At 44.1% G+C, this 26,146-nt stretch overlaps 1 protein-coding gene across 1 annotated transcript in view; it reads left to right on the top strand.

Annotated features, from left to right (window-relative positions):
• LOC142150969 (chloride channel protein ClC-Kb-like) overlaps positions 1-18,650 on the top strand; it is a 77,349-nt gene extending 58,699 nt beyond the window's left edge. The window contains exons 3-22 of the mRNA XM_075206179.1: positions 1,620-1,748; positions 1,924-2,063; positions 3,020-3,097; positions 3,762-3,840; positions 5,837-5,962; positions 6,415-6,499; positions 7,424-7,525; positions 7,683-7,770; positions 7,862-8,044; positions 8,910-8,979; positions 9,836-9,946; positions 13,622-13,835; positions 13,997-14,130; positions 14,629-14,765; positions 15,251-15,296; positions 16,004-16,068; positions 16,244-16,312; positions 16,481-16,585; positions 17,092-17,178; positions 18,083-18,650. Of these exons, the coding sequence (XP_075062280.1) occupies positions 1,620-1,748; positions 1,924-2,063; positions 3,020-3,097; positions 3,762-3,840; positions 5,837-5,962; positions 6,415-6,499; positions 7,424-7,525; positions 7,683-7,770; positions 7,862-8,044; positions 8,910-8,979; positions 9,836-9,946; positions 13,622-13,835; positions 13,997-14,130; positions 14,629-14,765; positions 15,251-15,296; positions 16,004-16,068; positions 16,244-16,312; positions 16,481-16,585; positions 17,092-17,178; positions 18,083-18,259 (2,225 nt within the window). The 3' untranslated portion in view covers positions 18,260-18,650. The remainder of the gene's footprint in view (positions 1-1,619; positions 1,749-1,923; positions 2,064-3,019; positions 3,098-3,761; positions 3,841-5,836; positions 5,963-6,414; positions 6,500-7,423; positions 7,526-7,682; positions 7,771-7,861; positions 8,045-8,909; positions 8,980-9,835; positions 9,947-13,621; positions 13,836-13,996; positions 14,131-14,628; positions 14,766-15,250; positions 15,297-16,003; positions 16,069-16,243; positions 16,313-16,480; positions 16,586-17,091; positions 17,179-18,082) is intronic.
• The last annotated feature ends 7,496 nt before the right edge of the window (positions 18,651-26,146 follow it).

Below are 26,146 nucleotides of genomic sequence, written 5' to 3'. Positions count from 1 at the left end.
CATAGGACACTACACCCCCAACATGACCTGACCACTGGACATGATCATAATACAATTCTATTACACTGTATACAGACATAGGACACTACACCCCCAACATGACCTGACCACTGGACATGATCATAATACAATTCTATTACACTCTATACATACATAGGACACTACACCCCCAACATGACCTGACCACTGGACATGATCATAATACAATTCTATTACACTCTATACATACATAGGACACTACACCCCCAACATGACCTGACCACTGGACATGATCATAATACAATTCTATTACACTCTATATACAGACATAGGACATAGGACACTAAACCCCCAACATGACCTGACCACTGGACATGATCATAATACAATTCTATTACACTCTATACAGACATAGGACACTACACCCCCAACATGACCTGATCATTGGACATGATCATAATACAATTCTATTACACTCTGTACAGACATAGGACACTACACCCCCAACATGACCTGATCACTGGACATAATCAAAATACAATTCTATTACACTGTATACAGACATAGGACACTACACCCCCAACATGACCTAACCACTGGACATGATCATAATACAATTCTATTACACTCTATACAGACATAGGACACTACACCCCCAACATGACCTGACCACTGGACATGATCATAATACAATTCTATTACACTGTATACAGACATAGGACACTACACCCCCAACATGACCTGACCACTGGACATGATCATAATACAATTCTATTACACTCTATACAGACATAGGACACTACACCCCCAACATGACCTGACCACTGGAAATGATCATAATACAATTCTATTACACTCTATACAGACATAGGACACTACACCTCCAACATGACCTGATCACTAGACATGATCATAATACAATTCTATTACACTCTATACAGACATAGGACACTACACCCCCAACATGACCTGACCACTGGAAATGATCATAATACAATTCTATTACACTCTATACAGACATAGGACACTACACCCCCAACATGACCTGATCACTGGACATGATCATAATACAATTCTATTACACTCTATACAGACATAGGACACTACACCCCCAACATGACCTGACCACTGGAAATGATCATAATACAATTCTATTACACTCTATACAGACATAGGACACTACACCCCCAACATGACCTGACCACTGGATATGATCATAATACAATTATATTACACTGTATACAGACATAGGACACTACACCTCCAACATGACCTGACCACTGGACATGATCATAATACAAGTCTATTACACTGTATACAGACATAGGACACTACACCTCCAACATGACCTGATCACTGGACATGATCATAATACAATTCTATTACACTATATACAGACATAGGACACTACACCCCCAACATGACCTGACCACTGGACATGATCATAATACAATTCTATTACACTATATACAGACATAGGACACTACACCCCCAACATGACCTGACCACTGGACATGTTCATAATATAATTCTATTATACCCTATATATTCAAATATATCTATATATTGACTAATCCTGCTATGTTTAACTCACAATTTTGTGTTCCTCCTCTCCTCTCCCTTTTTCTGATCCTTTGCAGTTAATTTGTGGGTGTATGACACTCTTGAGCAGTACAGATACCTGCAGTATTTCTCCTGGGTTCTGTATCATATGTTACTCATGATTGTTTCTGCCGGAGTGGCCAAATACATCGCTCCGCAGGCTGCAGGTGAGTTCCTAATACACTCAGTTACCTCAGAGGTTTGTCTGTTTCACAGGAGGCTCCCACAATACGGACAGACCTCCCCAATTCTTGGGGGTAGTAAGCATTTATTCCTGGAGTCCAATGCAGGGTGACACAGACAAAATAATGATTAATTATTTATTTTTTTTATATTTTACAGGTTCTGGAATCCCAGAGATTAAGGTCACATTGCGTGGAGTTGTCTTGGCTGAATTTTTCACTTTCCGTACATTTATTGCCAAATTAATCGGTGTGACTTGCACACTTGCTGCTGGTAGCACAATATTTTTGGGAAAAGTGGTAAGTATTGTTACATGAAAGCTACAAAAGGTGTAGTGACAGAGCTGTGTGTGTGGGGTCAGTACAGGAATAGTAGAGAGAGATACAGGACAGGATGGAGGTGTAGTGACAGAGCTGTGTGTGTGTGTGTGTGTGTGTGTGTGTGTGTGTGAGGTCAGTACAGGAATAGTAGAGAGATACAGGACAGGATGGAGGTGTAGTGACAGAGCTGTGTGTGTGTGAGGTCAGTACAGGAATAGTAGAGAGATACAGGACAGGATGGAGGTGTAGTGACAGAGCTGTGTGTGTGAGGTCAGTACAGGAATAGTAGAGAGATACAGGACAAGATGGAGGTGTAGTGACAGAGCTGTGTGTGTGTGAGGTCAGTACAGGAATAGTAGAGTGATACAGGACAGGATGGAGGTGTAGTGACAGAGCTGTGTGTGTGTGGGGTCAGTACAGGAATAGTAGAGAGATACAGGACAGGATGGAGGTGTAGTGACAGAGCTGTGTGTGAGGTCAGTACAGGAATAGTAGAGAGATACAGGACAGGATGGAGGTGTAGTGACAGAGCTGTGTGTGTGAGGTCAGTAAAGGAATAGTAGAGATACAGGACAGGATGGAGGTGTAGTGACAGAGCTGTGTGTGTGTGAGGTCAGTACAGGAATAGTAGAGAGTTACAGGACAGGATGGAGGTGTAGTGACAGAGCTGTGTGTGTGAGGTCAGTACAGGAATAGTAGAGAGTTACAGGACAGGATGGAGGTGTAGTGACAGCTGTGTGTGTGTGAGGTCAGTACAGGAATAGTAGAGAGATACAGGACAGGATGGAGGTGTAGTGACAGAGCTGTGTGTGAGGTCAGTACAGGAATAGCAGAGAGATACAGGACAGGATGGAGGTGATGGATAATGTGGTGAGTTAAAGGAGCTGATAAAATAGGATTTGTAGTAATTTTGTTTTACCTTCATCCCCATACAGGGACCATTTGTACATATGGCAGCTATACTTGCGACTCTTCTAGGAAAAGCCATGGTTAAACTAGTTGGAGCAAAAGAGGTAAAACCCTATAAATTACAGGTATCCTGTGTGTGTGACACTATTATCCCATCAGAGGAGTCACTGACCCTATAACTTATAGGTATCCTGTGTGTGTGACACTATTATACCATCAGAGGAGTCACTGACCCTATAACTTATAGGTATCTTGTGTATGTGACACTATTATCCCATCAGAGGGGTCACTGACCCTATAACTTATAGGTATCCTGTGTGTGTGACACTATTATACCATCAGAGGAGTCACTGACCCTATAACTTATAGGTATCTTGTGTATGTGACACTATTATCCCATCAGAGGAGTCACTTATCCTATAACTTATAGGTATCTTGTGTGTGAGACACTATTATCCAATCAGAGAGGTCACTGACCCTATAACTTACAGGAATTATGTGTGCGGGACACAGATCTAATGATGTAACTATAAAAATTTAGACATCAGAGATACTTGTTTGGCACCAATTTGGCCACTTTAGAAGCCCTTGAAGGTCTTACATAACCACAAAGCTCTCTAGTGAGATGTAGAAAGACACCAATATCTTCTAAGCATCTTTGAAGGTTTCGCTTATCCGATGTGTGCCAACACAGATTTAGCAGTAGGGTCAAGGGTCCTTTTGGCTATGTCACTGCACATATCCTTGCAATGTGAACTCTTCTTCTAGAATCCAAGCCGGAAGTATGAGCTGCTAATAGCCGGAGCTGCGGTGGGTGTTGCATGCTGCTTTGTTGCTCCTGTAGGAGGTAGGTCAATTTCAGATTGTTGTCTCTGGAAACTCATGTCACTTGTATACTGCTACATAACCTATAAGTCTAACCAGCCAACTCCCTCTGTCAGCCCCAGCTTGTCTGAATCAGCTATTGCACTAACATTTTATCCCTCTGGTTAGCCACAGCCATCAGCACCCACCCTTCTCATCAGCACCCTCCCAATATAAGACTCTTGTTACTCAGGAGATAACACCTTTTATCACTCATTAGATTCCCACAGTATAGGTCTTCCCCCCTCATCCCACTGGTAGTCAGCAGGGTCCCCGGTAGTGTTGGGCTCCGGCAAGTCTGCTTGGCCTAGATGTTAAACAATGGGATCCCATTTGGCCATACAATGGAGCAGGATTACCCTTGTATCTGGGCATCTAGAGCCACCTCCTGATTAACCCTCTGGGTGACATGGTGCTTCCAGTTGACTGGCACTTCCTGTGAAATATGGCCGACCACTAACAGAGGACGTCCTGCAAGAATGATGTCAGGGTATCTGTAGTGCCAGTGACAATAGCTCTAAAGAGGGCATGGTACACAATACTGCTGGGTTATAGAACCCACCTGGCGCACTTAAGAACATTTTTAACAATATAACAATAAGACATTCTTTAATATTAACTGTGTACTTTAATACAGTTTACCCTGGTGAGAGGGGATGCCAGAAGGCTTAACCCACATTTTCAATTAATCTAACGTTGACCGAGTACAGTAAAAAGACATGTGTATACCTGTTAGGAGGCGTACCTTCTGCAACTGCTACAGAGGCATATGCTGCAGATGTGGAGTCGGATACATCCAAAGATCAAACCAAGAGAAGGAAAGAACCGATGTTAGTTAATTCTGTAATGCACCAAGCCACACGCTGAAGTGTGTCGTCATCAAGACTTCAGCAGAGTGATATATATATGTATATGTATATATATATATATATATATATATATATATATATATATATATACTAGCTGAAGTACCCGACGTTCCCCGTGTTTGAATCTTCAGCTTATTAAGTTATCAATGAGTTGGATGTAACTGTCAACGTTTTAAAAATAACTAGCAGCATAGAAGCTCTTCCAACACACCCATGAGGTGGCTGCCCAGTGTCGTTTTTGTTTTTATATTAAATGTTATCCAAATCCATTTAGTGGAAGGCCCAGAACTGGCTCCCCGGGTCAAAGTTCTGCCCAGTGTACACCGATGGGAGGTCCGACATGTACTCTAATCCCCTTAAAACCTGGCCAGGATCCAACTGGAGCATCCTGCGTTGATTTCATCACAATCGGTGCAGGGGTGTTTAAGTTATTCGCCAACAAACAAAGAAACAAACAAGCTTCTTATTTTATATATATATATATATATATATATATATATATAGATGTTTTTCAAATCCATTCAGTGGAAGGCGAAGAACAGGTGCCCAAGGTCAAAGTTCTGGCCTGCGTACACCAACGGGAGGTTCAACCGGGACCTTAATCCCCTAATATGTCTTCTGGGATCCAATGTTACATGTCTGTGAAGTTTTTGGCCAAATCCATCCAGTGGAAGGCTCAGAACAATCTCCCTGGGTCTAAGTTCTGTCGAGCGTACATCAACGGGAGGTCCGACAGGGACACTAACCCCCTTAAAACCTGCCCAGAATCCAACTGGACCACCTCGCGTCGGGGTACGAATGCAAACAAACCAAATCCATCCAGTGGAGGGCCCAGAACAGGTTCCCCAGGTCAAAGTTCTGGCCAGCTTACACGAACGGAAGGTCTGACTGGGTCTCTAAACCGGGATCCAACTGGACGACCTCCAATTGGTTTGATCCGAAGCGGTGCAGGGGTGTGGAAGATATTCGCCTACAAACAAAGTTCTTCCCGTATACATATCCTGTATACATATATATATATATATATATATATATATATATATATATATATATATATATTAATGATTCTCTGATTTCTCATAGCTAATTTCATGCTGTTCCTTGCTCCAGGTGTCCTGTTCAGTGTGGAGGCGACAGCTACGCATTTCGCCATCCGGAATTACTGGCGCGGCTTTTTTGCAGCTACCTGTGCAGCATTAATGTTCCGTCTGCTGGCAGTCATTAATAGTGAGAGAGGTGAGTCCTGCAGATTATTGCTCCTTAAAGACTTGGATACCCAGTTTGCATGGTACTATGTGAAAGATGGGCATAACTTTCTTCCCATTGCCCATCAGAACAGGACCAGCTCAAGTAGACTGACCTTGGTGAAAGCACTATAAGTAGCAACTTTGCTGCATGGTCGGTTTTGATCCGGGCCCATATATATGGGCCATTTACTGATCCCTACTTTGTCTGAATTTAAATTCTTCCTAGTTCAACATAGCTTATACAAATTTTTTAAAAAAAAAAAAATTTTAAGTTTAAGGGTTGATGTTAGACTAGACAATAAAGGCTGATAGCAAAAATTGTGTAATTACTACCACCGGTGTAATTAACAGCATGCAAAATTTTCATAAAATGTAATTTGACTGTCCCTCCTTTTCCCCTGACATTCATCTGTTCTCTCTCTCTCTCTCTCTCTCTCTCAGAGACTGTTGCCATTCTCTTTAGTACAAATTGGCGCGTAGAATTCCCCTTTGACCTCCCCGAATACTTGTCTTACGCCATCCTGGGGTGAGTATCTGTGGATAATGCTGCTGAATGTTCTTTGTGTCTTCAGGATGTGGATTGACTTGCATTTAGTCGTGTAGAAAATATTTTCTATCGAGGGTGAAATTGTTTGGTCACTTTTTTTAAGCTGTGGAGTTTAAGGAAGAGCTGACACTCTTAACACAGGCAACAGTCCATGAGTATTAGTAATAAAGTAGAATTAATTTATTATATTCCTCTAAATGCATTTCCATATGCTCGTGCAGGAAGGTAAAACAACTGGATGAAGAGAAGTCATGTGGGCATTATGTAGAGGTTAACAAATAATAAATAAATATATTGGACACAGCTGGAGTTAGTAGTTGTAGAGAATAATTGCACGGAATAGCCCATTGCTGGCCTTGCATGTCGAGATATTGCAGCTGCTTTGAGACCATAGACACAATAACGCAACAATGATCTATTGTACAATAACTGAGACTTAGGGCTAGATTTACTACGCTGCGGGTTTGAAAAAGTGGAGATGTTGCCTATAGCAACCAATCAGATTCTAGCTGTCATTTTGTAGAAGGTACTAAATGAAAGCTAGAATCTGATTGGTTGCTATAGGCAACATCCCCACTTTTTCAAACCCGCAGTTTAGTAAATCTAGCCCTAACACTTTAACTGCCTCATCAGTATTAATCCAATTGGATTATAATTGGACATTTTGGTACATGCAGCCAGGAGGTGGCCGCTATAGGCTTTTGTCTATGGTCATCCTCTGATTGCACTAAGAGGCTTCACTGATGCCGAAAGAGAACCGTCAGCTCATGCCATGTGGAGAATGGATGGATCTCACCCAACTTTGCCACCTATTGTGTAGAAATTGATAAAGTCACACAGGCGGGGCAGCAGAATGTTTGTTATTAGGACCATTTGTACCCTCTTTGTTTGTTGTTGTTCCAGCGTTGTGTGCGGCTGCATCTGCTGTGTCTACCTCTTTCTCCACCGTGTCACCCTACTTTTCCTCAATAACAATGAGCGTATCGGAAATATCTTACGCAACAAGTAGGTACTTTTATTTATCCTATGGCATGTTTCCTCTTGACCTTACATTGATCTTTCATCAGTGAGTTCTATGGAATCGCAACACATTCGACCTTAAGTTTTCAGTGATGGAGATCAGACACTTGAACCCACTCAATGTCCTGCTTTCCTCTTGCAGTAAGATTGTCTACGCTGCCTTTGTCTCTGTGGTATTGGCCAGCATCACCTTCCCACATGGATTTGGCCAGTACATGGGTGGAACTCGGGTGAGTAATATGCCGAGGCAATTTAAAAAGAGATATACAAAGTGCTGGCCCTCACGAGTGGTCACTAACGGACCTCTTTACCTCCGAGCAGTTATCCATGAAGGAACATTTAGAGACTTTCTTCAACAACATCACGTGGGGAGTGGAAGAACTATCCCTCAATATAAACTCCTCCAGGCAGCCGCCCAACCCCACGTATGACAACAATTGGCTGCAATGGACACATCCACATTTGTCATCTCTAGAGAAACTGGCCATCTTTGTTGTGTTGAAGGTAAGTAGCCCTCACGCGATTGATGTTGGTTCAGCCATTTAATGAGTTGGCTTTTGTTACCTTGGTCTTGAACTATTAATAAATACCTTATAATTGGTATTATCCAGTATGAACAGTAGGGCGGCACGCTCTATCTACCGGGGTCCATGACTCCATTTATACCCCAATCATATATTGGCCTGACCCTCCTAACCCTGCCTCACTGTGTATGTACCGGGGTCCGTGCCTCCATTATATCCCAACCATACAGTGGCCTGACCCTCCTAACCCTGGGTTACTGTGTATCTACCGGGGTCCGTGCCTCCATTTATGTCCCAACCATACAGTGGACTGACCCTCCTAAGCCTGCCTCACTGTGTATGTACCGGGGTCCGTGCCTCCATTTATACCCCAACCATACAGCGGCCTGACCCTCCTAACCCTGTCTCACTGTGTATCTACGGACTCTGTGACTTCATTTATACCCTAACCATACAGCGGCCTGACCCTACTGACCCTGCCTCACTGTGTATCTACAGGGGTCCGTGCCTCCATTTATACCCTAACCATACAGGGGCCTGACCCTCCGAACCCTGCCTCACTGTGTATCTACTGGGGTCCGTGCCTCCGTTTATACCCCAACCATACAGCGGCCTGACTCTCCTAACCCTGGCTCACTGTGTATCTACTGGGGTCCGTGCCTCCATTTATACCCCAACCATACAGCGGCCTGACCCTCCTAACCCTGCCTCACTGTATGAACCCCCCTATCTCCATGTTATGTTATTGACTCTTTTACTGTTGTTCAGCTGAGAGCTGTGTGCTCATATTACTCATTATAACTGGAATATCCAGGACTTAGTGTTTCCTTTCTGTCTCTGTTTAGTTTTTCCTGCTGCTCTTTGCCAACACCATGATCATCCCAGCCGGATACTTCCTGCCTGTGTTTGTATATGGTAAGTTACCTATAGAGGCGAGTTATAGCGCTGCATTGCCTATGGGGTGAGTTACTTATGGGGTGAGATATCTATTGGAATAGAGAGCGACAGAGAATATAAACAACTTGAGTGGGTTGTGTACAACCACCTGACCCACTTTCTTTCCACTTACTCCTGCCGACCCTCTGCAATCGGACTTCTGCCTTCTACACTCGACTGAGTGAGCAACAATCTGCTCACAGCTAAAAGGGTAACTTCTTGCTTCTCATCATCCTTAACCTCTCTGCCATTTTTGATCTATTGACGTTCCTCAAGGCTCTGTTCATCGCCCTCTGGTTTTTCTCTCTCTATACCTCTTCTCTCTGCAATTTAATATCATTAGGCCTCCACTACCACATCTACGATGACTACACTCGAATCTACCTCTCCTCCCCTGATCTGTCCACTTCTCTTTTATCCCATGTCTCCAACTGTTTCTATGCCATTTGTACTTGGATGTCTCATCACTACTTAAAGCTCAACATCTCCAGAACTGTCCCATCTACCCCCTGACAGATACATAGTGATATATTCTGCAGATTATTACATTACTGACCTCTCTAGAGATCTGCAGAACATTGCTCTGTTCCATCCACCCCCTGCAAATTCACGTTTACATGTATTTTACGACTATTAGTGGTTTTTAGCACCCGGTTAAGTCCTGATACTGTGTACTTACGTGTTAGAGGCCATTAGTGTTTTGCAGCTTTATATCCCAGGTAGGTGAAACAGCTGTAGGACACCTTCTGAGCACTATGTTTGGTTATCAACATTTGATGACATTGGATTGATTCTCGCTCATTCCCTACTGAACATCTTCCATTTTTACCTACAGGTGCTGGATTAGGTCGACTCTATGGAGAAATAATTGCCAAAATCTTCCCCGATGGGTTCATCTCAGAGGGCATCCCCATCAAGATCACTCCGGCCGGATATGCACTGGCAGGTAACAACACTATCTATGTAACATTACCCCTTCAAATATATATATATCTAATGGTATATCCAGCAGAATATCTCATTTCTTACTTATTAACAATTCAATCCCCCACTTTCTATCTGTCACTGTCCCACTCTCCTCACTCTTTGTCACTGTCCCCCCTCTCCTCACTTTTTGTCACTGTCCCCCTCTCTTCATTTCCTCTCTATTACTGTCCCCCTCTCTCCTCATTCTCTTTCACTGTCCCCCTCTCTCCTCATTCTCTCTATCACTGTCCCCCTCTCTCCTCATTCTCTTTCACTGTCCCCCCTCTCTCCTCATTCTATCACTGTCCCCCTCTCCTCATTCTCTATCACTGTCCCCCTCTCCTCATTCTCTATTCCTGTCCCCCTCTCTCCTCATTCTCTCTATCACTGTCCCCCTCTCCTCATTCTCTATCCCTGTCCCCCTCTCCTCATTCTCTCTATCACTGCCCCCCTCTCTCCTCATTCTCTTTCACTGTCCCTCTCTCTCCTCATTCTCTCTATCACTGTCCCCCTCTCCTCATTCTCTATCACTGTCCCCCCTCTCCTCACTCTTTGTCACTGTCCCCCCTCTCCTCACTCTTTGTCACTGTCCCCCCTCTCCTCACTCTTTGTCACTGTCCCCCTCTCTTCATTCCCTCTCTATCACTGTCCTCCTCTCTCCTCATTCTCTTTCACTGTCCCCCTCTCTCCTCATTCTCTCTATCACTGTCCCCCTCTCTCCTCATTCTCTTTCACTGTCCCCCTCTCTCCTCATTCTATCACTGTCCCCCTCTCCTCATTCTCTATCACTGTCCCCCTCTCTCCTCATTCTCTCTATCACTGTCCCCCTCTCCTCATTCTCTATCACTGTCCCCCTCTCCTCATTCTCTCTATCACTGCCCCCTCTCTCCTCATTCTCTTTCACTGTCCCTCTCTCTCCTCATTCTCTCTATCACTGTCCCCCTCTTCTCATTCTCTATCACTGTCCCCCTCTCTCCTCATTCTCTCTATCACTGCCCCCCTCTCATTCTCTATCACTGTCCCCCTCTCCTTACTCTCTCTCTCTATCACTGTCCCTCTCTCCTCATTCTCTATCACTGTCCCCTCTCCTTACTCTATCACTGTACCCCTCTCCTTACTATCTCTCTATCACTGTCCCCTACTCCTCATTCTCTCTATCACTGTCCCCCTCTCCTCATTCTCTATCACTGTCCCCCTCTCCTCATTCTCTCTATCACTGCCCCCCTCTCTTCTTCATTTTTTTCCACTGTCCCTCTTTCTCCTCATTCTCTCTATCACTGTCCCCCTCTTCTCATTCTCTATCACTGTCCCCCCTCTCTCCTCATTCTCTCTATCACTGCCCCCCTCTCATTCTCTATCACTGTCCCCCTCTCCTTACTCTCTCTCTCTATCACTGTCCCTCTCTCCTCATTCTCTATCACTGTCCCCTCTCCTTACTCTATCACTGTACCCCTCTCCTTACTATCTCTCTATCACTGTCCCTCTCTCCTCATTCTCTCTATCACTGTCCCCCTCTCCTCATTCTCTATCACTGTCCCCCTCTCCTCATTCTCTCTATCACTGCCCCCCTCTCTCCTCATTCTCTTTCACTGTCCCTCTCTCTCCTCATTCTCTCTATCACTATCCCCCTCTCTCCTCATTCTCTCTATCACTGCCCCCCTCTCATTCTCTATCACTGTCCCCCTCTCCTTACTCTCTCTCTCTATCACTGCCCCCCTCTCCTTACTCTATCACTGTACCCCTCTCCTTACTATCTCTCTATCACTGTCCCTCTCTCCTCAGTCTCTCTATCACTGTCCCCCTCTCCTCATTCTGTATCACTGTCCCCCTCTCCTTACTCTCTCTCTCTCTATCCCCCTCTCCTCATTCTCTATCACTGTCCCCCTCTCCTTACTTTCTCTCTCTATCACTGTCCCTCTCTCCTCAGTCTCTATCACTGTCCCCATTCTCCTCATTCTCTATCACTGCCCCCCTCTCCTTAACCTCTCTCTGTCACTGTCTCCATTCTCTTCACTCTCTCTGTCACTGTCCCTCTATCCTCATTCTCTTTCACTGTCCCCCTCTCCTCATTCTCTCTGTCAGTCTCCCTCTCCTCACTCTGTCACTGTCTCCCTATCCTCATTCTCTATATCACTGCCCCCCTCTCCTCACTCTCTCTGTCACTGTCTCCCTCTCCTCATTCTCTATATCACTGCCCCCCTCTCCTCACTCTCTCTGTCACTGTCTCCCTCTCCTCATTCTCTCTATCACTGTCCCCCTCTCCTCATTCTCTCTATTACTGCCCCCCTCTCTCCTCATTCTCTTTCACTGTCCCCCTCTCTCCTCATTCTCTCTATCACTGTCCCCCTCTCCTCATTCTCTCTATTACTGCCCCCCTCTCTCCTCATTCTCTTTCACTGTCCCCCTCTCTCCTCATTCTCTCTATCACTGTCCCCCTCTCCTCATTCTCTATCACTGTGCCCCTCTCCTTACTCTCTCTCTCTATCACTGTCCCCCTCTCCTCATTCTCTATCACTGTCCCCTCTCCTTCCCCTCTCTCTGTCACTGTCTCCATTCTCCTCATTCTCTCTATCACTGTCCCCCTCTCCTCATTCTCTATCACTGTCCCCCTTTCCCTACTCTCTCTCTATCACTGTCCCTCTCTCCTCAGTCTCTATCACTGCCCCCCTCTCCTTAACCTTTCTCTGTCACTGTCTCCATTCTCCTCACTCTCTCTGTCAATGTCCCTCTATCCTCATTCTCTATCACTGTCCCCCTCTCCTCATTCACTCTATCACTGTCCCCCTCTCCTCACTCTCTCTGTCACTGTCCCCCTCCCCTCATTCTCTCTATCACTGTCCCCCTCTTCTCATTCTCTCTATCACTGTCCCCATTCTCCTCATTCTCTCTATCACTGTCCCCCTCTCCTCATTCTCTTTATCACTGTCCCCCTCTCCTCATTCTCTCTATCACTGTTCCCCTCTCCTCACTCTATCACTGCCCCCCCTATCCTCACTCTCTCTGTCACTGTCCCCCCTCTCATCATCATCATCAACATTTATTTATATAGCGCCAGCAAATTCCGTAGCGCTTTACAATTGGGAACAAACATTAATAAAACAATACTGGGTAATACATACAGACAGAGCGGTAAGAGAACCCTGCTCACAAGCTTACAATCTATAGGACAATGGCAGTTTGAAACAAAAGGGCATGTGCTACATCATATTGTACAATGGACCAGCTAGAACGCAAAGGTAAAAGTATTGAGTGGGCTGTGTGTGGCAATGTTGGTCAGAGGGTTGTTGTCTTGTGTTAGCTGTGTAGAGGGTGGTAATAGGGTAACCTAGGGAGATTAAGATAGTGGTTGATGTATACTATAAGCTTGTCTAAAGAGGTGGGTTTTCAGAGAACACTTGAAGGTTTGAAGACTAGAGGAAAGTCTTACTGTGTGAGGGAGGGAATTCCACAAAGTGGGTGCAGCCCGAAAAAAGTCCTGTAACCGAGATTGGGAGGATGTGATGAGAGTGGAGGAGAGACGTAGATCTTGTGCAGAACGGAGGTGTTGAGTTGGGAGATATTTTGAGACAAGTGAGGAGATGTATGTCGGTGCAATTTCTGTCTCCTCACTCTCTGCCACTGACCCCCTCTTCTCATTCAGTGTTTTCTCTTGCAGGTGCTGCAGCATATTCTGGAGCCGTCACTCATACTATCTCTACGGCTCTGCTTGTATTTGAATTAACAGGACAAATGTCACATATTCTACCTGTCCTGATTGCAGTTCTTATAGCAAATGCTATCAGCCAAAGCTGCCAGAACTCCTTCTTTGACCTTATAGTTATTATCAAGAAGCTTCCATATCTCCCAAAGCTAGCAATGGGACAGAACAGGTGAGATGGACTGGATGAGAGTGCTGGTAACCCTGGTAGGGGCGGATTCCCCAATCTGGGTTAAACATGTTTGGTTGGGCAGGAGTATTGGTAACTTAGGCTGGGAATATGGAAGCTCAGTCTCTGGTGTGTACGATAGTCACCTTTTCTTTCATTCCTAGTGCCCATGATGTATGTGCCGAGGACATCATGGTGACCGACCTGCAATATCTGGTGCAAGGATTTAAATTTAAGGACGTCCGGAGTCTCTTGAAATCTTCTGATCTTAGGCAGTACCCTATCGTGGATGCTGAAGGTTTTTCCTCTCTTATCTCATTCAGACTCCTTCATCGTCAGCTCTATCATTGTCCTCTAATGTCCTCTTTACCATTATAAAGCCCAACCATTTACTGACGTCCAAGTTCACCAGAACTCTGTAACCCAGTATACCACCAGGTCTACAACCACAATTAATGTACAATGCAGGCAGATTATTATAGTCAGCATATGCTAGGGAATGGGAGGCACTGTGCCTGCTAGCTGTTATTGGCTGTACAACGAAGCTGCTCTCTCTACTGGTCAGTAACATGGATGGTGCCTGCAGTGTTATCTTTCTGATGCACAGTTCAACATTTCAGCCACAACTAATAATGAATTATTTAGGATATGAAGCCAAGAATTGTTCAATGGATTTGTGCCACCCAGCATCTTACTGATCAAAATGCCTCTGCTAACCTGTGCCTCTCACTATCAGCTTTCAATTTTCCTTTTTCTCCACAGTAACTTTATAACCCCTGTCTCCTCCTTCCCCCAGATTCTAAGATCCTACTTGGTTCCGTCAGTCGTAAAACTCTCAGTAAACTACTCTCAGATCAACTTGGCACAGAGCGCAGGATCCAATACATGATGAATCAAACTGGGACCAACATGGACAACACCATGACTTTAACTGTGAGAGAACAACTGGGAGGTGGAGAGAGGGGATGCTGAGGAACATGTCAAAGATATGTCAGCAGAAAGATTAAATAAAGTGGTGTTAGAGAGACGGAGATGTAAGGCTATAGGGCCAAGGGCGATGGTGAGAACAGGAAGATTATAGAGCAGTTGGAGGTGGAGAGAGGGGATGATTGGAATGTGCCGGAGACACTTGAGAAGAAAGATATAAAGTGATGTTAGACTGACGGAGATGTAGAGCTATAGGGCAAAAGGCGATGGTGGGAACAGAACGATTATAGAGCAGTTGGAGGTGGAGAGAGGGGATGATGGGAATGAGCCAGAGACACCTGAGAAGAAAGATATAAAGTGGTGTTAGAGCAATAAAGAGGAAGAGTTAGAGTAAAGGACAATGGTGGTGGGAACAGGTAGATATTAGAGCAGTTGGTGGTGGAGTAGATAGAAGACTGTAAATGTATCTTATCATATTTCCTTTATTTCAGTCTATGGGGGATTATTCCACCAGCCGATCCAGACTGCCCAGAACTGGTGAGTATGTAATATTATTAGTTCCTGCTAATTATCAGTCATCGTTATCTATTCTTCACGGCTATATTTCAATTCATTATCTGAGTTTGTTTGTTTTTCTAAAGAGACAGGTAATCTCTGACTTGTTTCTCAATAACATTAGTGTGGGTGGCCCCAAAACTATAGGGATACCCGAACATCTGCTGTGATCTGCACTGATAGGGTACAAGTGTAGCCAAATTGTCATCTGATCCTGGTGCTTGGTCGCAGCATCAGGATTGGTCCATACATGGCCAACATTAAGCAATGGCTGCAAAGAGGATTGTGGGGTGGATAGATCGTGTAAGGATCGAGGAAGGGTGATCAGAAGACATAGGGCTATGGTGTGTTAAAGGGCAGAGAAAGTGGATGGTTGTGTGAGGGTACATGGGACAGACCAGAGGTGAATGTGTCCTCTATGACACTATGGAGAACCAGGTGTAACATGACAGGATTACATTGCTCTATTAGGTGGGTATCTGGTGATTTTACCACACAATTCCAATAGGGTCATTATCAGGTATTACAGTCACTTTGGTTTTATTAGGCCACTAAATATCCCCTTCCTTATCACAATGTGTATGGTCAGCAGAACAGAGAGTAGTGCTGTTGGATGGAGTGTTGATTAATTTCATTAGATTCTTGTCCTCGATGTAACCAAACCAATTTATATTTCTTCTCTTCAACAGACGAGACAGAACATGCTGACGTGACGTACAGCACTCAGGACACTGTGACATATGAAAGTGAAGAGGTAAGAGGTGAAGATCCATCCCCGGCAGTCGAAAACTCTAATCATAAATGAAGCCTTAGATACACTTGTTGGTCATTACTACTGGATGTAGAGTGAATGACATTATGTACACCTTAGAGGGCACACAGAGGGCCTACATGCACCTGACAGATCTCTGACGTTATCTCATTCCCAGATACAAAGACAGAGACCCGAAAGCCGCAAGAGACGATCGTCTAAATTCCGGAACCATTACCTAAGAATGGTGAGTACAACGTTCACATTTATTAACACTGTTACTGACATTATTCTCTCGTGTCTATGGCATTCTGTACATGACTATATTATGCACAAATAGGGTAATGCGACTACAAACACTACGTTACGGGTGTATACATACAGGTGGAGGTTATCAGGACTCTGTGTATTACAGGTGGAGGAATGGGAGTGCTGTCAGCTTAATGAAGTGGTGCCGGCGGAGGACCTGACCATCGATCCAGCTCCATACAGACTGGTAGAGAAGCAGACTCTATACCAGGTGAGACACTGACCATCAGATCAGCAACTACTTTGAACGGAAGATTGTTCATCCTCTGGAACTGATCCGGGATGGATCTAATGTGGGACCATTTACAACCTGGGTGTAATATGACACTATCCACAAATGGTTACTGCCTCCATTCCATGGCTGCGTACTGTGCCCAATGTAATGCTCTGTACAGAAAGTCAGACACTCAGTGCATGAGGCTTCAAGGGCACTCATTTACTGTCCCATGTCCCAATGCCGCAGTGTGGCACAATGGAAGATAATGAGCCTATGGAAGTAGATAAGATCATCACTGGGCACATCGGTAAATGGCGTTGGATGATGTCCGTCCACACTAACCGCGCCTAGTGATGCCAGAAGGGCTGGAATGACTGCATCATGCCCAGTGCCAGTCTAGGAAGCCATAGATGAGAGGATGGAATTGGGGGACTGAATGAGCGCTGCCATGTTCAGGAATAACTCTACACAACGCATCCATCTCCCTCCTGTCTCCACAGTGCTACGACCTGTTTAACCTCCTGGGGCTGCGCACAGCTTACGTCACCAGTACGGGCAGGCTGGTGGGTGTGGTGTCTCTGTGTGAGGTGAGTATCATATGACTGCCAGGATGTGTTTATGTAGAGATATGTCATACGGTATCTGATTATTTATTTACATAGCGCCACCATATTACACTATTACACATATATATAACCATTCACATCATTCCCTGGAGCCGAGACATGACCTAGAGGCAGCAATGCTGACCACTGTGTTACCGCTCATCTGCCTTGGTGTTTTGTTCATAAACACCAGCGATAAATGATTGTCATCGCTGTGATAAGGGTTCTGGTAATAAACTGACCCCTTATTCTCATTTGAGAACTTTACTAGTGATTTACTGAAAACTTAAGCCTGCACTTACCATGACATCATGGACTGTAGCACCTGGCAAGGTGACTCAGTGGTTAGCATTGCTGCCTGACAGCACTAGGGTCATAAGTTCGATTCCCAAGCAGGTCCCTATCTAACCCACGTCTACCTGGGTTTTCTCCGGGTGCTCCGGTTTATTCCCAGAGTCCAAAAACTTACTGGTAGGTTAACTGGCTGATCTCAACTTACCACATCGCTTCTATCCCCACAATGACAACATTCATTTGTCCTTAAAGTGGACCTATCCCCTCCACACCGTGGAGGCGGCCATTTTGTACCAGTATGCAGCCTATCACCTTGCTCAGATCCAGTGACATCACTTAGGCATTGCCTAGATAATATTCACAAGATAGGGGTTCATAGTTCACACTGTGTAGGTCCACTTTAATTCCTACTCATGTCCTGCATTGAGCATATGCCAGGGTGTCACAGCATTCCAGTCTGAGCTGTGGGGGCTTGTATGGAGGTTACACTTAGCACAAGAGAGGTCTGTGATGCTATTAGTGGGGCCTGATGGGCAATGGACTCATCCTGGTTATTAGATCATCTAAATAAGTAATCTCTGAATTTCCACAGCTGAAAGATGCCGTTCACGGAACAGTGAAGGGAACGTTCACCTCTCGGGTGATCCCCAAGACGGAAGACAATGGGCAAGAAAGTTACTCCCTGCAGCCCCTGGTACACCTACCTCCGGAGTGTCAGGAGCACGACGTTGTGTCTCCTCCCAGAAAGTGTCCAGATAACACCGCATGATGAACTCTGAAGGCCCAGAGTACCTTCCTCCTATACCGGACGTATGAAGTCATTTTATCAGTGTTTTTAGCAGTAATGAGCTTATTTCGCCAGATCACTGCAAACGAAACGTCAGTGAGGAAAACTGGAGCAGAATAGGACACAGTCCTCTGAAACGGTTACATTCACCTGCTGACACTGGTGTTGGTCAGGGCAGGGCCTATCGGTGAATGCAGCCTGCTGGTGAATATACAGCCGGTAATATATATCATACACAAGACTTTACAATTATCTGGTAAATTATTTTATGATATCAGAGAGAAATCATACAACTTCTCCCATGTTTTCCTTGTCTCTAACATGTTACGAGGGCCTGACAAATGGTCCTCTGGTATCTTTAATAACCCGTCTGAGCAGCACCAAGTTTTTTTGTTTTTAAATAAACAATATTTAAAGTTTTTATAAAATGAGTACTGTACTTGTATTGTATTGTGCATCATTGCTGTGCCTGAGCTGGGGCTTCCCTGGGTGTTATGTCTCTCTGGGGTTATATTTCAGCCACTATGCTTGTGAGGAGACTCCATAACCCTACTGGTGGAAAGTTTCAACGACCAAGGCTTGCAAAAACCTTATTAACAATTACTGACAACTTCGGATGGAGATAACAGATTCATTTTATTCTATTTTTTAAAATAAATTTAGTTCCACATCAGTGGAAATAAAAGCAAATTTGCTGTCAGTTTCATTATGCTCGATAGTGAAAAAAATGCTCAATATTGAAAGCTAACAACTATTCCATCAATGGAATTGCAGGTAGAGCTTTCAATATCCAGTCAAATCAATTGGGGTTTCTACGTTTAGTGCGACAACTGGAAACCCCATTGTAATGAGTGGAGAAAAGCTCCAAGGTCTCTAAACATCGCTGGTGAATTCACCTTTCTTAAATTGAAGGAAATCATTAAAAAAAAAAAACGCTGCTGCGAAGCATAGAGAGTTGGGGAAATAATTAATGGTTTATTTTATTTATTTTTTTAAAATTTTTCTTGCTCGATCTGAACAAGGTTGGAAAAAACAGCCTTCTGTAGATCGCCTCCCCCCGAATGTCACAGTCAGGTATTCAGTCCCTTGTACTCTCTGGACTTACTGTAACCTCCTTCTCTCTGCCCTACCTGACACTCGTCTTGCCCCTCTTACGTCTATCCTCAATGCTGCTACCCGCCTCATATTTCTCTCCAGCAGCTCTATGTCTGCCATCTCTCTCTGCCAGTTGCTACGTTGGCTCTCCGTGGCCTACAGAATTAAATATAAACTTCTTACCCTCACCTTCAGAGCTCTCAATCAGTCCTCACCCCCCTACATCTCCAACCTCATCTCTACCTACACTCCTCGCCGCTCCCTAATACTTCAAGCCTCCTTTGGGCCACTGAGTAGAGCATATCACACGGCGGCCCAAAGGAATGGACTCATAGTTGTAGGGCTTAATATCTCTGGGTTTTGCGGGGTTAAAGATGGACGGAACATGGCTGAAGGCAATAGGAAAACCAGATGAGATACCTAATGAAACAACTATTATGAGCAGTGGTGCTCGTGGCTGATAACTGATGCCAAGACATTTTATGATCTATATTATATATACTATTACCATACGTTACTGCTAATATTCACAGCGATCGGTGTATTGTCAGGAGCAGTTGGATGGTGATCACTATAACATCTGTGCAAATTGGTTCAATTCTAAAGGTTTTTTGATGTGTTTAATAAACTGCTGTTTTTATTTATCCACAGATCTTTTATCATTGTGTCCGATGTCTTGAGCTCTTATTTGCCCCCCTCCATCAGGGAATGGTTCAGTCGTTTAGCTCTTTATTTGTCAATGAATTCAGCACTGCAGCGATTGATAGATCCCAGGGGGTAAATGTATCAAGCTGCGGGTTTGAAGAAGTGGAAATGGCAGCACGGTGGCTCAGTGGTTAGCACTTCTGCCTCACAGCACTGGGGTCATGAGTTCAATTCCCGACCATGGCCTTATCTGTGTGGAGTTAGTATGTTCTCCCTGTGTTTGTGTGGGTTTAGTCTGGGTGCTCTGGTTTCCTCCCACACTCCAAAACCATACTGGTAGGTTAATTGGCTGCTAACAAAATTGACCCTAGTCTGTGTGTGTTAGGGAACTTAGACTGTAAGCTCCAATGGGGCAGGGACTGATGTGAGTGAGTTCTCTGTACAGCGCTGCGGAATCAGTGGTGCTATATACATAAATGATGATGATGATGATGATGATGATGAATGTTGCCTATAGCAACCAATCAGATTCTAGTTATCATTTATTTATTACAATCTCAAAAATGACAGCTACAATCTAATTGGTTACAATAGGCAACATCTCCACTTTTTCAAACCAGCAGCTTCATACAATTACCCCCAAGAGTTCTGCCATATGGTTACAATGATACGGCTCACACCCCACAAATATCCCCCCCCCCTTTCTCCCCCTAATCCCACAGTTCATCTTTCTACTTCTTGTTCCGTCAGCTTCCTTCTGTTTCTCTTTGTGTATTGATTGTTAAAAGACAATCAGAAAACATGTTTCCTGTGGTGCTTCTGTGTTATGTACTCACAGTGTTATTAGACAAAGCATTAGAAATTGTGTTATCACACAAAGCATTAGAAGCGATGGATCCTGATGCCATGAGACCGGGATCGCTGTCCCTGTAACATCACTACATGCGTAGAGCGCTGGCCAGACAGAGACGTAGACTTTACCCAGAAGGGGGATTTGCTGTTTATATTAGAGAAGGACCAGGCTGCCACCAACCCCTGATGAAAGCCTCTGTCATCCCAGATCCCTGGCGCCCGCGTCCCTCAGACTGCAGGAACAATGGGTGCCATCCGGCTGGACGAGACTGACGAGCCTTTACTAATATGATACGTATCTGGGCTGGCTGGCTGATCTTATTCCAGCTCATCCTCCTTGTGGGATAGATAGATAGCGGAGGGACACAATGTTTACACCATACAGGATGTTATTCCCCATATACCCAGCTGACAGATGAGGAGCCTGGGTTACAGTGATACGAATATGTTACATTGTCACTTCCACTAATTTATTCATTACTTTAACCATTTCCTGACCTTAAATCCATGCACACATACATGTACCCATGGTTATAACACAGGAACACAGGAGACCGGAAGACGTAGAAAACCTTTTACCTAACAAGAATAAACTGTGACAATAACTGATCAGTCAGGAATATATTGTACCTATATAACCTGGCAATGCAAGTCACTAGTCCCAGTGTTATATAGTAGTATATTCTCTGTTCAGTAACAGCATTTACCCTGCAAATACCTTATTACTACAAATATGCTTTTCTGTGAGCACAATACTACTTCTTTCTGTGTTCTGGATTTAACTCTCAGTATCTGTCCTCGTTCTGTATGTGTAGAGAGGCCCAGTACAACTTCTCCTGTTCTGTATTCTGGATGTATCTCTCGGTATCTGTCCTCTTTCTCTATTCTCCTCGCTCTGTGAACTCATATGCATTTCTTCGGTCTCCACTGCCACCTCTACACAGATGCCACCCAAATCTACCTCTCCTCCCCTGGCCTCTCATCCTCTTTCATATCCATATGTCCAATTGCCTCTCCAATCATCTCCAACTTAACAGTCCTAACCTGACCTTATCTTCGTTCCCCCTGCTAACGTCACCTCCTCACCATCTCCCTCACAGTAAGTCTTCAAATCTTTAAGCGATCTCTGAATCCCACCTCTTCAGACAAGCTTATAATATTCCTCAACCACCCTCTTATCCTCCCTAAGTTACCCTATTACCACCATCTACATAGCTAACACAAGACAACAACCCTCTGACCAACATTGGTACACACACAACCCACTCAGTACTTTTACCTTTGCATTCTAGCTGGTCCAGTGTGCAATATGATGTAGCACTTACTCCCATTGTCCCATAGGGCCTGATTCATTAAGGATCTTAGCTTGAGAAACTTCTTATTTCAGTCTCCTGGACAAAACCATGTCACAATGCAAGGGGTGCAAACTAGCATTCTGTTTTGTACATAAGTTAAATACTGACTATTTTTTCATGTAGCACACAAATATCAACTTTAAATTTTAGTGTACAAATAAGCTATCAAGTATTTGTGTGCTACATGAAAAAACAACCAGTATTTAAACTTATCTGCAAAATAATAAACTAATTTGCACCCGTTGCATTGTAACATGGTTTGTCCCGGAGAATATTTACTCCTTTTTTACCTTACTTTCCTTAATGACTCAGGCTCTCTGTCTGTATGTACTACCCGGTGTTGTTTTATTAATGTTTGTTCCCAATTGTAAAGCCAGCGCTATATAAATAAATGAAGATACTCGACAATTTCATTCTCCCCTGTTCCCCATGTCTGCTGCCTCTGTAATCCTTGACTCCATCCTCAGCTTCAGCTTTCACATCCAGTCCCAAAATACGCCCCTTCCTAACTCAGGAAGTTAATAAAACCCTGGTCACTCGCTCATTATTTCCCACCTTGACTCCTGTAACCCTGACCTTACTGGCCTTCCCTCACCCACCCTCCATCCTGAACGCTGCAGCTAGAAGGTGGATTCTTACTGTCAAGCAAGCTTATCGCTGGTTGAATAGAGGCACGGAGTCTAGCGGAACCTCCCAGGTATTCACCAGGAGCCCCCACAAGGAACCAGAGAGTCCATAGATCGCGGTCCTACGATCTGCTTCATGTTGCGATGGGTTAGTAAGAGCAGGCTGGATGGTGAAGGAAGTGTGGGGCATAATATCAGACAAGTGGTCAAACTAGAGGAGGTCAGTAACACAGGAGAGCACAAGAGAATACTACAATGATGGAGCCTCATACATCTCTGACCTCGTCACAAGATAAACCCCGGCTCCACCACTCTGCTCCGCCTCTGACCTTCACCTCACTTCCCTTCTTATAACATCCTCCCTCTCCTATCTCCAAGACTTCTCCCACACTGCTCCCCACCTATGGAGCTCACTGCCTTAACCACTGGAAACGCTGCCTCAGAACTCACCTTTTCATGCTTGTCTACCCTACTTCATCTAGACCCCCATGTCCACTCCCTCTACTTCCTGCATCCACCACATCCACTGGTATCCTACCTGCACCTAGTATCTCCCATCCCCCCCCCTTATAGAATGTGAGTTGGGTCCTCTCTACCCTATATCTGATGTCTGTCCACCTTGTACGACCCTCTTGTCTTATGCTGAATCTGCTGCCGTTTGCCAGCTGTATATGTTAGTTCGTGAATATCCATATGTTATTATGCTTAATGGTGTAGATTTATTATGTTTATTATATTCACGTATGTCATCTGTAAGATGATCTTCTGGCGCTACGGAATCTGTGGCCTCCTATAAATAAACAAGGATGTTGAGAAATCACTACATTCCCATTTCGTCCAGCTCTGTGACCTCTGGTGACATCTAGTGTCCACACTGAGAAATGCTAGATGTAAAACAATGTTTTCCTGCGGCTTCTGACCACCACACAATACTTAATAATACTTGTAATAAATTGACAGATAGGTTCCCCCACTGAAAAGCAAAACTCTGGCAGAGATAAGTAACCCGCTGCGTACATAGGACTAAGCGATAGGAACACATGCACACATCGAGCTCTTCATAATCATAGTCTGTAACTAATCTCAAACTACTAGCTGCACAGCGGTGTATGTGGTGGCAGCGATAAAGGACTGCTAAGTGCTGATGGCATGTTCCTCACTGCTGGTCCCTGCTGCAGTCCAGGTACGTCACTGTCCTGTAATACTCACTATATAGAGGGGGCAAGGGGCATTGCATGAAATAACAGTGCATATCGATGCAAAGCGGCATATAGTATAATAAGGAACCAATTCATCATCATCATCACCATTTATTTATATAGCACCACTAATTCCGCAGAGCTGTACAGAGAACTCATTCACATCAGTCCCTGCCCCATTGGAGCTTACAGTCTAAATTCCCTAACATACACACACAGACAGACAGACAGAGAGAGAGAGAGACAGACAGACACTGACTAGGGTCAATTTGTTAGCAGCCAATTAACTTACCAGTATATTTTTGGAATGTGGGAGGAAACCGGAGCACCCTGAGGAAATCCACGCAAACACAGGGAGAACATACAAACTCCTCACAGATTCACACAGAAGTACTAACCACTAAGCCACCGTGCTGCCCATATATACTTTACCTTTATTCAGTATGATGTCCTCAGAGCATATATTATTAGTATAGATAAATTACTTTACAAAACTACCCATAAATAAATTAGCAAAACTAGGTTCAAAAATCGTCCCCATCGCCGTTCCGCAGAGTTGAAATCATCCACCACCATCTCAGGACACAGCACAGGGTTTAAGCTCTGCCTCAATTAATTTGTCTCCATATTTAGGCTTATTCAGGTGATCAGTTTATGTCTGGATGTGATTTACTGTCTCTGGGGCCTTCATCATACAATAGACATGCATTTAAGGCACATAAACGGCAAATTTGTACGTATAATCTACACAATTACTCTGCACGTGTCTGGACAATAAGCCACAGAACACATCAACGTCCAATTCATTTTCCAGTAAAGGACCTTTACTACAGCCTACAACAGGGCGGAGAAAGAGCATTTGCCCATAGGAAATATACAGTAAGGGCGTGTCAGTCTCGTGCCAATCTCAAACACATGCAACATCTGAACATCTCTCAGCCGACTACAGGTCCAAGTGCCAATTACCAGTGATGACTAGGGATGTGCACCGGCAACTTTTGGTGTCTCGTGTTTTGTGTTTTAGATTCAGATTTTCGTGATGTTTTGGGTTCGGATTTGTTTCGCAAAACACCTGCCGAAAGGTTTTGGTTCGGATTTAAGGTTTTGGATTCGGATCTAAGGTTTTGGATTCGGATTTAAGGTTTTGGATTCGGATTTTTTTTGAAAAAAGCATAAAAAGTTCAAAAATCAAGTTTTTGGGCTTATTTTCACTCCTACGCTATTATTAACCTCAATAACATTCAATAACAAACATTTCCACTAATTTACAGTGTATTCTGAACACCTCACAATATAGTTATTAGTCCAAAAGGTTGCAAAGAGGTATTTTTCTGGACTGCGTAGTGGAGTGGTCCCCACAATATAATAAGAAAACCATCAACTGCTATGAATCGCACCAAAAAATGTACCTGGACTGCGTAGAGGAGTGGTCACTCACCACAATATAAAATTAAAAACCCTGAACTTGTATGAATCGCACCAATAAATGTATCTGGACTGCGTAGAGGAGTGGTCACTCACCACAATATAAATTAAAAACCCTGAACTTGTATGAATCGCACCAATAAATGTATCTGGACTGCGTAGAGGAGTGGTCACCACAATATAATAAGAAAACCATCAACTGGTCTGATTCGCACCAATAAATGTATCTGGACTGCGTAGAGGAGTGGTCACCACAATATAATAAGAAAACCATCAACTGGTCTGAATCGCACCGAATAATGTACCTGGACTGCGTAGAGGAGTGATCACCACAATATAATTTAAAAACCCTGAACTTGAATGATTCGCACCAATAAATGTATCTGGACTGCGTAGAGGAGTGGTCACCACAATATAATTTAAAAACCCTGAACTTGTATGATTCGCACCAATAAATGTACCTGGACTGCGTAGAGGAGTGGTCACCACAATATATATAATAAGAAAACCATCAACTGGTATGAATCGCACCAAAAAATCTACCTGGACTGCGTAGAGGAGTGGTCACCACAATATATATAATAAGAAAACCATCAACTGGTATGAATCGCACCAAAAAATGTACCTGGACTGCGTAGAGGAGTGGTCACCACAATATAATTAATAAAAAAC

The sequence above is a fragment of the Mixophyes fleayi genome, chromosome 4 (genome assembly GCF_038048845.1).
Source record: "Mixophyes fleayi isolate aMixFle1 chromosome 4, aMixFle1.hap1, whole genome shotgun sequence".
Classification (NCBI taxonomy): Eukaryota; Metazoa; Chordata; class Amphibia; order Anura; family Limnodynastidae; genus Mixophyes; species Mixophyes fleayi.
This window is presented reverse-complemented; position numbering and strand designations above follow the sequence as displayed.